This window comes from Vigna angularis, chromosome 4 (assembly GCF_016808095.1).
Source record: "Vigna angularis cultivar LongXiaoDou No.4 chromosome 4, ASM1680809v1, whole genome shotgun sequence".
NCBI lineage: Eukaryota > Viridiplantae > Streptophyta > Magnoliopsida > Fabales > Fabaceae > Vigna > Vigna angularis.
In genome coordinates, this window is record NC_068973.1 from 35,731,021 (window position 1) to 35,742,574 (window position 11,554).

General features: G+C 27.4%; 1 protein-coding gene across 1 annotated transcript; it reads left to right on the forward strand.

Annotated features, from left to right (window-relative positions):
- The first annotated feature begins 702 nt into the window (after window positions 1-702).
- On the forward strand, window positions 703-2,389 carry LOC108330922 (molybdate transporter 1). The gene has a single exon (XM_017565523.2). It carries the CDS (start codon window positions 788-790, stop codon window positions 2,159-2,161), a length of 1,374 nt encoding a protein of 457 aa, XP_017421012.1. The 5' UTR covers window positions 703-787; the 3' UTR covers window positions 2,162-2,389.
- The last annotated feature ends 9,165 nt before the right edge of the window (window positions 2,390-11,554 follow it).

Genomic DNA, 11,554 nt, shown 5'->3' on the forward strand with positions numbered 1-11,554 from the left:
AATTTATTAAACCTACTTTAAAAAATAATATTAGATAGTCAAATTAAAATCAATCTTAATTGGATAAAAAGGAAAGCTAATTTCAACTTATTTTCATTTATTTATTATAATATCACTTATCAATTACATCTTATTAGCTCAATATAAGTTTTCTTCATATTCTTTTTTAATACTATATTTTTTTAATTGATTATATATAATTGATATGTTAGTATAAATTCTGATTTTAAATAAGAGTGATATTATTAAAATTAATATTTTTTATCAAAAATATTGTTTGTTTTGAAGTTTATACTTTATCATGATTTTATATTATATGAGAACATTGGAGATGATAAAAATAAATTTAAAAAAATAAAAAATAGGAATTTGTTTTCTAAAGCATTTACATAAACTATACTTTAGATTTGTTTTCAGTGAATTTTGTGATGTTGTCTATGGTAGATTCATAAAAGATATCCAATAATAAGAATTTTTGAGTAAAAATTATTTATAAGATAATCGTTATTTCTAATTTATTTTCAAATTCCAAGAGAAAAAAATTTATGAAATTATATGATGAGCTGGATTCAGAGCACTTCAACAGCTTATATATTAACATATGAAATATAGGAAATATTTTTCATAACATAAAAATGGTAAATTAGTGGTGCAGAAAAACATTGATATGAAATGGAAACATGTTTTCGACAGTAACGCGGGTTTGGACAGTATAAAAACAGAGTTCCCTTTCACCCTTCTCATGCTCCATTCTTCTGCTTAACCAACACGCTCTCACTCCATTTCCATGGCAACACCCTCTCCAGCCGCAGACTCAAGTTCCTCCACCGTGCAGAAAGTGAAACGCAACCTCGTCATGCGTTCCACCTGGGCCGAACTAAACGGCGCCATGGGTGACCTAGGCACCTACATACCCATAGTCTTGTCCATAACCCTAGCAAAACACCTCAACCTCGGCACCACATTGATCTTCACCGGCTTCTACAACATCGTCACGGGAGCAATCTACGGCGTCCCCATGCCCGTCCAGCCAATGAAATCAATCGCCGCCGTCGCCCTCGCCGACCCCACCTTCTCCGTTCCCGAGATCATGGCCTCCGGCATCCTCACCGGAGCCACACTCTTGGTGCTCGGCGTCACCGGACTCATGCAGCTAGCTTACAAGCTCATTCCTTTATGCGTCGTGAGGGGAATTCAGCTCGCGCAGGGCTTGTCCTTCGCGTTGACCGCGGTCAAATATGTGAGGAAAGTGCAAGACCTCCCCAAATCCACGTCTTTGGAGAAAAGGCACTGGCTCGGGTTTGACGGGCTGATTCTCGCCACACTATGTGTTTGTTTTATTGTCATTATAAACGGTGCTGACGAGGACCATGGTTGCCATCGCCAGGATCCAGATCAAGAAGTAAGCCGTGAAACCGAAGTTAGAAGCAAAATGAGGAAGATGAGAAGGGTTTTTTTCTCCCTTCCTTCTGCTTTTCTGGTTTTTGTGCTGGGTGTGGTTTTGGCTTTTGTAAGAAGGCCAAGGGTTATGCATGAGTTTAGATTTGGACCCTCTTCCATAGAGGTGGTGAAAATGTCAAAACATGCATGGAGGCAAGGATTTATAAAGGGTACTATTCCTCAACTCCCATTGTCAATTTTGAACTCTGTGATAGCTGTCTGTAAGCTTTCATCAGACTTGTTTCCGGGTAAGGATTTCTCAGTGACATCGTTGTCTGTAACTGTGGGGTTGATGAACCTTGTGGGAGGGTGGTTTGGGGCCATGCCATGTTGCCATGGGGCAGGTGGGCTTGCGGGGCAGTACAAGTTTGGAGGGAGGAGTGGTGGGTGTGTGGCACTTCTTGGTGCAGCCAAATTGGTGTTGGGGTTTGTGTTGGGAAGTTCTTTGGCTCACTTTTTCAACCAGTTTCCTGTGGGGATATTAGGGGTGCTGCTATTGTTTGCTGGGATTGAACTAGCCATGGCTTCTAGGGACATGAACACTAAAGAAGATTCCTTTGTTATGCTCATTTGTACTGCAGTTTCTTTGGTGGGTTCCAGTGCTGCTCTTGGTTTTCTGTGTGGGATGATTGTTTTTATGCTTCTTAAGCTCAGGGATTGGACCAATGGGAAACCACTGAATGCTATTTGGAGGCATGAAGACCCAAATGAACAAGTGTGAAGGAGAAAATTAGGATATTAAATATGTATCTCATTATCTATATATGCTGTTGCTATCAGTGTCTTGTAGTGTAAATAATTGCATGACTTAGAATAAATCGTCTCATGCAAGTTTCTTTTTGTTGCCAATTATTCTAGCTTTTCTGGGATTTGACTGAAGTGTTGAAGTTTTAGTCATGTGTTGTATTTGTAAGGAAAGAATATAAATGTAGCTTCTACTTCAAGTTTAGCTATGGCTCTTATTCTATCTGTGCTTTTACATACATATGTAAAATGATGAGTATGATGTTTTTTTTTTTGTTTTTTTTATTTGACTCTCTTATGTCATGTTTACATTCATTAATTTTTCACCCAATAATTCTTACCTCTGATTCACATCCATGGTTTTGGTTTTTCATATAAAAATATATTCTTTTACTTATTATATTAGTCCTAAAACTAGGTTATGTTTAAGTGTGAAAAGATTGTTTTCGTATCTTATTACCGGTTTCTTGTGAAGGTAACATTTTACCAATTAAGTTTGTTGTATTCTTTTTCTTTCATGATATCCTAATATGCATGAGGGTTGTCTTCATCAATCAAAACCATATCCAAGAAACTGTTGCATAATCCCTTTTTATATTGCTTTTTGGCTGGCATGGTTCAGCTGGTGCTAATTAATTTCTCTGGCTTTTAAAATTTTAAACTTATTTTACACAATGATAAAAAAAATGTCTTCTCCATGATTTGGAGCAAACTTTTCGGATGCAACTTTAGATAGGAATGAACAAACATAACTTTATACATATATATATATATATATATATATATATATATATAAAAGCCGTTGACATCCTATTTTAACATCACAATAATTTGACACACTTAAACTTATTTCATATGCTTATTATATCGAGAAAGTGAAAATAATGTGTGAAATGAGAGTGTAAAAATATGTCAAAATATTTTTTTTTTCATTTTAATTAACAGCCATCAAAACACTAATCATATTCTAAAATATCATTAATACAAGATTTTGTATTGAGATGTTATATACAATATCTCACTTTTACAACGACTTACATTTAAGAAAACATAGAAAAACTCTCATATCAATAAATAATAAATTATGAAAATATTAGATAACAAAGGAAGACTCTACTATAAATATATATTGGTATCAAAGATAATATATTGATTACTATAAGTGATGACATAATGACATGGTAGTCATAATAGAATATGATGAACTCTGTATCCAATATGTTTTTATTATAAGAATATTAATCTCTTCGCAATTGACATTATCATTTTTATATTATTCATAAAATTTTAGAATTTTTTACCTCATGAATACAAAAAAAGTAAGATAAGAATCACATAAAAAAGAATAATAGAAACACAATTAAAAGAATATAATTTTTTAAAATAAATAAAATATTAGAAATTCAATTAAAAATTATTTCCTATAAATGAGTTCACATTTATTATTTAAATATATACTTATTTTTTAAAACGAAAATTTGACCATGAAATCAGTTTTCACTTAGTGAAATAAAATGAGTGATTAGTTCATCCAATAGATATAAATTAATTTACAAATATATCATAAAAATATATTTTGATAAATAAAAAAATATCAATACAATATAATTTTAAAAGAATTACATATTTGCTTCAATAAAGATATTTAGCTCCTCATGATATATTACAACAATACAAAGTACTTTAAAATCATCCTCTTTATGAGCTTTAATAATGTTATCTAAATATAGAGATAAGTGTTTGAGAAGCTTTCCAAAATTCTCTCAAAAGAACTTCCAAAAAATCTCTCAAAATAGCAACTTTTGTTTTTATAAACTGTTGAGGATACCTCTACCTCTACCTCTAACTGCAAAATTTCTTTCCAAGGTGAGTTTGCTTATGTGGCTTTAGACTTCATGCTTTGGTGTTGTAACATCTAAGATAATTTATTTAAAATGAGTCTTCATGTCTTAGTTTCAAGTTCACTACTTGAGATTTCCTCATTATGGAGGTTTTTTTATGTGTTTCAAGTCTTAACTTTGATGCTTAATTGGATCAATGTCAATTTTTGTCACAAAATTACTTGAATTTCATCAATTTTTTTTCCACTTTGACTAAATTTCACCAATGTCAAGTTTTAATAAATTGTAAATATAAATAAAAATTAAAAAGGAAAAGACAGTATTTAAAGTTTGTTAGTGTTGTAGTACCGGCCGTTGGTCACGTTGGCTTATTAAAAACAAGAATTGATTGCTTTCAATCTCATCTCGTTTGTTGAATGTTTTATGCCATAAATATTATTTTTAGTTATTTTACTTTTCTCGAAAATTAGTATTAATAATATTGTTCCTCGTGATGTCTCTTGAATATATAATCAATCAAATTCATGTGTATAAATGGAATAATATCAATTGAGAGACATTATAGTTCAAATTTAGGTAGGGTTTTTAAAATGTATTTTTTATTAGATACTTTGGTTTTAGAAAAAGAAAATTAGCATTTTAGCATACTTTTCTTTTTCATATTCTACTCTATATAAGTACCTCAGCATGTAGTGATATGTCTTAAAATAATAATAGTTTCGAAAAGTTTTTGTTGTAGACACTTTATTCTTATTCCATGGAATTTTTTTTTCATATTACTTTTTTTATATATTAATATTTTAATTATGTTTTTTTAAACTTAAAGTACTGATGTATATCATTAAAATGGTTGTAAAACGAATATTTTTGTAAAGTGAAAAAAGTATTATTTTTGTTCTAGGTAATATCTATCATGAATATGGATAGTATCTACCTACTATCTAATTTGTAAAAAAAAAATTTATTACCTATTTTTTATTTATACTAATACTCGATTAAAAAAATATTTATAAATATTTTAAAATTTATGAGTATACACATCTTGTAAATATTTAAAAATTATATATATTTTATAACTTTTAAAACAAAATTACAAAAAAGTATATAAAATATAATATAAATTAAATTTTAATTTTAATTAAATTTAATCTAATAAAATATAAATTAATTTAAATTTTAATAAAATTTAACTTAATAAAATATAATTTTTTTATTATCATTTTTTCAATAATAAATACACAAATAATATAATAATCACATCTAATCCGTTCGAATATTAAAATATTTGTTACATAAATATATGTAAATATCACATTTTATCCGTATGTACTAAAGTTTTTTTTGCCATACGTATTATATATGTATAACATGTGATTTAGTAAGTTTTGCTGATGGAATTTGTTTTTATCAGTAGATTAGTCTATAGCTTACTCATACATATTTCATTCAAAGAAATCACGTTTTAAGGAAAAAAAAAACATGAAAAAGTACTTCTGAATTGACATTAGAAACCATTTCTTCTCCACAATTATAAACATAATAATATACTAATCGAATTCAAAGGTAAAAAGAAAGAGTTGAAGTGGATTTAAGTTCAGGCTTTTGAATTGGGGAAGAAACTGGACTAATGTTTTTAACAAACAAAACATAAATGAAATTTCGATAATTGATTATAGTTTCTGTATCACAATATAAATATATTAAGAATTAAAATATGATTATAAATTATATAATTTCTACTCGTTATCTGATTTTATAATAAAAAATTTAACTCGTTACTCTTCTTCTATCTATCATATACTCACTTAAAAAATATCTACATATTTTAAAACACTAGTAAATATTCATAAATATTTTAAAAAATAATTTATAATTTTTTAAAATAATATAAATAAAATTAAAGAAATATAAAATAATATAAATTAAATTAAATATAATTTTAATTTTAATTAAACTTTAATATTTTAAAATATAAATTAAATTTTAATTAATTTTAATTTAATAAAATATAAATTAATTTTAATTTTAACTTTTTACCTATGAATACATACGAATAAGATAATATCTGATCTGTTTAAGTATTAAATTATTCCTCACCCGTTTAAAATATCTGTTTATTACTCATAATGGAGTTTTTCCACTTATACATTTACTATTTCTAAATCTAAATAACACGATATAAATAACTTAAAATATCAATAAACTTATTATTTTAAATTTTAAATTAGAACCGATACTGATTACATTTTCGTCTAGGAATTTAAATCTCAGTTGGTGTAATATAGGGTCTGAGTTACGCATGCATTTTTATAACTGGTACTAGTGTATTTGACCTATGTTGCTTTTTGTTTTAATTTATATATATATATATATATATATATATATATATATATATATATATATATATATATATATATATATATATATATAATTGATTTAATTAATATTAAAAATAAAATTATAAAATATTATTTTTTAATATGATACCTTTTGAATAACAAATATAAATATGTGAACCTTCTTCAAATTCATGTGTCAATAATTCTCACCCGAATACAAACAAAGCGTAAAAATCTAGTTATTTGTAAGAAAATTTTCTTTTAACATAGTATTATTTATCCAGTAGATGATAAACATTTCATCTTTGTTATTTCGTGTAATAATGTATTACATTATTTTTGTTATAACACCTGTTCAGTATTATTACTATCATATTTAAGTTCTATATATATAGAACTGTTTGTTATTTTATTTACATGTATTTTATGCGTGTATGTATGATATTTCAGTTAATATGCAATAGTTTTTTTTTTTTTTATGTTTTATATTGCTTGAACATAATGCGTATGTGGAAAAAGAGAAGAAAAAAGCTTATACAAATTTGAACATGGGCGACAAATTTGATGTTAAGAAGGTTTATAATAATAAGAAAGGTGAACATTTTTTTTTTATATAAGAAAGTCAAGATATTATTATTAACTTAAAATCTTAAAATAATATGTATGTGGATTCCAAACTCAATTAAAATCTTAACAAATATAATCTGCAAAAAAAAAGTTTCATAATTTTATGTTTTGAAGGTAAGACACTTAAAAAAATGATGAAAAAAAATCATTATTAAAATATGTATTAAGCTTAAATATTTGTAAATGAAGACGTATAAACTTTATTACAGAAAAAACAAGTATCGTATATTAATATGACAAATTAATATGAGTTAAATATGTTTTTGGTTCCTTAAGTATCACTGATTTTTGGTTTTAGTTCTTACTCAACACTTTGATGGTTTTTAGTCCTCATAGTATTAAAACAAGTAATATTAGTCCTTAAAAATGGACGACGTCAAGTTTTTATTGATTTGGCAAACAGCGAGACCAGGTCTTCTGCCAGCTTTTGTCTTAAGTATATGTCACGTTACTTGTTTAATTAATGGAATGAGATTAAGTGATTGGCACGTGTGTGGGTGATTGAAATCAGATTACGAATTAGGGCTCGAAACCTTCCAATTGGAGAAAACTAGTTTTTGGAAACATTGTACTGGAAAGCTTCCACTCGAAGCGGTCCTTGTGGTGGTCCTTGCGTTGGTCAATGAGTTGGGCTAAATTAATTGACGTGGCAGCCAATAAACTATATTACATGTTTTTAAATTGGAGCAATTAAATAATTAGGATTTTTAGGTCATAAATTGGGAATTTTTCATTCCTTGCAGGAGATTGACGTTTTCCCTCCCGACGTCCCCCAAATCCCGCATCCCCACTCGGATCGACCCTCGATGTATCCTCTCTCCGGGAAGAGTCTCCCCCATTGACTTTGATCCTGTAGCCTCTACCTCTGATCCCTCCCTCTCTCTGGAACCGCCGCTTTCACGATCTCCAACATCAGTAGCCGGCGACAGGGATGTGAGGATGAGTCTGAGAGGGAAGAATGGCGGGTGCATGGTTCTGGAGGTGAACTCCGGGGTTTTGTACGCGAATTCCAAAGTGTTCGCGGTGTTGATAGAGGATTACAAGAAAGGAGCTGTGTCTTGGAATGGGAGTAACAAAATATGTAGAATAGAGGTTCCTGAAGTTGAGAACTTGGGCGTGTTCAGAGAGACAATTGAGCTCATGTTTGAAAACGACAATTGCCTCACCAAACGACTTCTTAACATCGGCGATGCATTGACGTTTTGGAGGTTCACATTTCACTTTACTTTTCTATATACAGATACAAAAATAATTTCTTTTTTTAAATTAAATTATGGGTCTGCATTGTTTTCCTTTGGAGGACTTCTCGTACTTATTAGTTATTCGGGTCTTTGATTGTTGGTATCAATCTCTTTTGTTGTTCTTATTTCATGTACTATAGTGCACTTGATGTAATAGTGCAAGAGTTTTTCAAGTAGAAAGCTTAGATGAAATTTTTTAGATCTTGTTTGCTGCTCCTTATACAACAGGAACTAGTTTTCATCTGAATAATTCATGTAGTAAAACTGTGAAATAGATTACTAAGATAAAACTTTCTTCGCTTAACAATCTCTTCGAGAACGTTAATCTCTTCGAGAACGTTAATCTCTTCGAGAATGTCAATCTTTCGAGAACGACAATCTCTTTCGACACTATCTTGCAATTCAACGAATGAAAAATTCCCAATTTATGAACTAAATTTCCTAATATTTTTATTTCCACGATTAAAAATCCTAATTATTTAATTTCTCCAATTTAAAAACACGTAATATAATCTATTGGCTGCCACCTCAACTAATTTAGGTCAACTCATTGCCATAACGATATTTCTTGCATACCTCACATCCACAGTCAGTTCACCGTTATCAATTTTAACGCCGTTAAACGGATAGAACTGAAGTCATACAATTTTCATAACATAAAGACCCAATGTTTTCATTTTTAAAACCGGATCCTAAACTGAAAATTAGTATGGGACGAAGTAAACATTTAAGCCTAATAATAATAATACTAATAATACTATATATTTCTTGTTACTGTTTTACAAAATACAATTTAAAGTATTTCAAGAATACATTAATACTTGAAAATGATCAAATCATATTCCAAAATACATTTAAGTGTCAACTAGGATTAAAGATCTTTAACCCCTTAAGAATCTAAGAAAATTGTAATGGAGTTAATTTAACTTTCTTCAAAGTGTAAGAACAAGAAAAGATATGGAAAACAAATCTTTGGTAACTTTCCAAAAACAAAGTAAAGAAATCAATCATTTAATAGTTATATATTCCAAGAAAGTTAGTTTATTTAAAGAAATATTTTCTAGAAAGAGGAATAAATTCTCAATTTTTTTCAATTACATAATTATGTCTATATAGTAAAAAAAGAACAAGAAGAAAAATTAACTTTCCATTCTTAGTTAATAAATGAGTTCACCTTTCCCATTTAGATATGAAAATTTGATATGATTATAGTTTGACAAATAGCTACACCTTGATTTATCTTGCTAAATAATTATTATCCAAAAAATGATGCCATGACGTACACCATTTCCAACAAAAGGACCTTACCATTACTAATAGTATACATGTTTTCGCTTTTTATAGTTTTTATTATCTCATACATGTCAAAGATAACTAAAAAATAATTGTTTATATGGTATAATGTCGTAACTAAGATTCTTTATTTATTAGGGTTTCTTTGTTAAAATGGACTAATAATTGTAGCCACATTCACCATATCAAATCTTTATTCTAGTTTAAGGAACTCAATTACTTAATCGTAACATGTATTGTTATTATAGAATAAATATAAATTTTTCATAAGTTTTATTACAATTATATTTTGAATTAATAATTAAATATTTAATAGCATTTATAGTTCCTATATTTATATTAATAACTCAATGTTTTTTTATTGTTTTTTTACTGTTTTCTAAAAAGACTCGGTATGTGATTCTTTATGATATATATATAAAGTTATAAGATAATAAACTGACACCTGTTAATATAATTACTTACTATTATTTTTTATATGTTTATTGTTTAATCCCAAAGATAAAATATGTTAAAATGAAAAAAAAAACATCACATTGAACTTTTTTAAATATAAATAGAGTAAAAAAATCAATTACTACTATAAATATAGAGGTCAAGAAAACTATTGAGTTATAATTAAATGAATTCAAAACACACAAAAAAATAGAAAAGATAATTTCAATACACAAAAAACTCACTATAAAAGTTAAAACAGTGCTAAATTGTAATATTTTTTATTGGAACTATGAAATTTCTGTGGTGTGAATTATTATAGATTAATGAATAGCCCTTTTTGCTTTCACTCTGAGTGATAATAATGCACTCTAGCAAGGTGAGGAATAAAAGAATAAAGATTATGAGTATATGATATGGTTTAGGGTTTAGGTCAAAATGAAAGATTAACCACTTAAAATGGCCATAATCGTATTAAAAAATTCAGATAGTTAATCTCCTACTCTGCTAGATTACCCTAGACTTCTATTCATCCACTTTTCATAAAAGTTGCAAATTAAGATAAAAAATATTAACAAGATATAATACAATATCTTCAAACTAAGGTAAAAGATGAAACTTTAATGTCCCACAACTTATGCAAAAGATCCATCAAAAGCTAACCAAATGTGAAAGAAAAAGTCTTACAAAGATCCTAAATAAAAGGAATTCCTTTTTGGAGATATAAGGTTGGAAAAATATCTTTTTAACAATTTTATTTTAGAACTCTATTATAAAAATTTATGTAAAATTCGTGATTGGTTGATTTTAAATATACAAAATTAATAAAATAGTGATAATTTGTTGTTTAAAAAAGTTATTAACATATCATCTTAGTTTATTTTGATAAAAGTTGGAAGTAAATGTCACATAGTTTAATTTTCTCTATTATAAAAGATTTAAAAAAAAAGAATGAAAAAATTGTGAACTCACTGACATATATATTGTCTTGATTATTTTATAAAATTTGCCTTAAATTTTTATTTTATTTTTATATATTAAGAGAGAAAACCTGATTCTTTTAATTTCATTAAATAAATGAGTATATAAGAGTATGACAGATAATAATATATAGATAGAATTTATTAACTCTTAAAATCACAGACACAAACCAGTACTTATTTGTTGTGTTGAATATTTATGTTTTACATTACAAAGACCCACTTATACTAATAATTACATTTTTTTCCTTTATTTAAATTATTTTAAAACTTATATTTCTAATCATTACTATTTTTTCCCTTGATTTTAAACTTTAAATAGGAATTGGTATATCGCACTCTGCTAAGTTTATAACAAATTGTTATGTTCACAATGACTCTAATTATTTTTTGAAATATTGATTCTTATTGTGTCTAATTTTTTCTTGGAGATTTGATTATTTTATATTTATAAGTAAATTTTATTAAAGAGTAATTAAGATATATTTTTGAATTGAATATATGTAGTTTGATTTTTCTGTTAATTGGGATGATGTGAATGCTATTTTGCATTGTTATTATTTATGTGTCTTCATTAAATATTTTTATTTGAATCTCTATTTAAAAATATATAT

Excerpts from the sequence above, each read along its gene's own strand:
- LOC108330922 (XM_017565523.2), top strand. The coding sequence starts at position 788 with ATGGCAACACCCTCTCCAGCCGCAGACTCAAGTTCCTCCACCGTGCAG.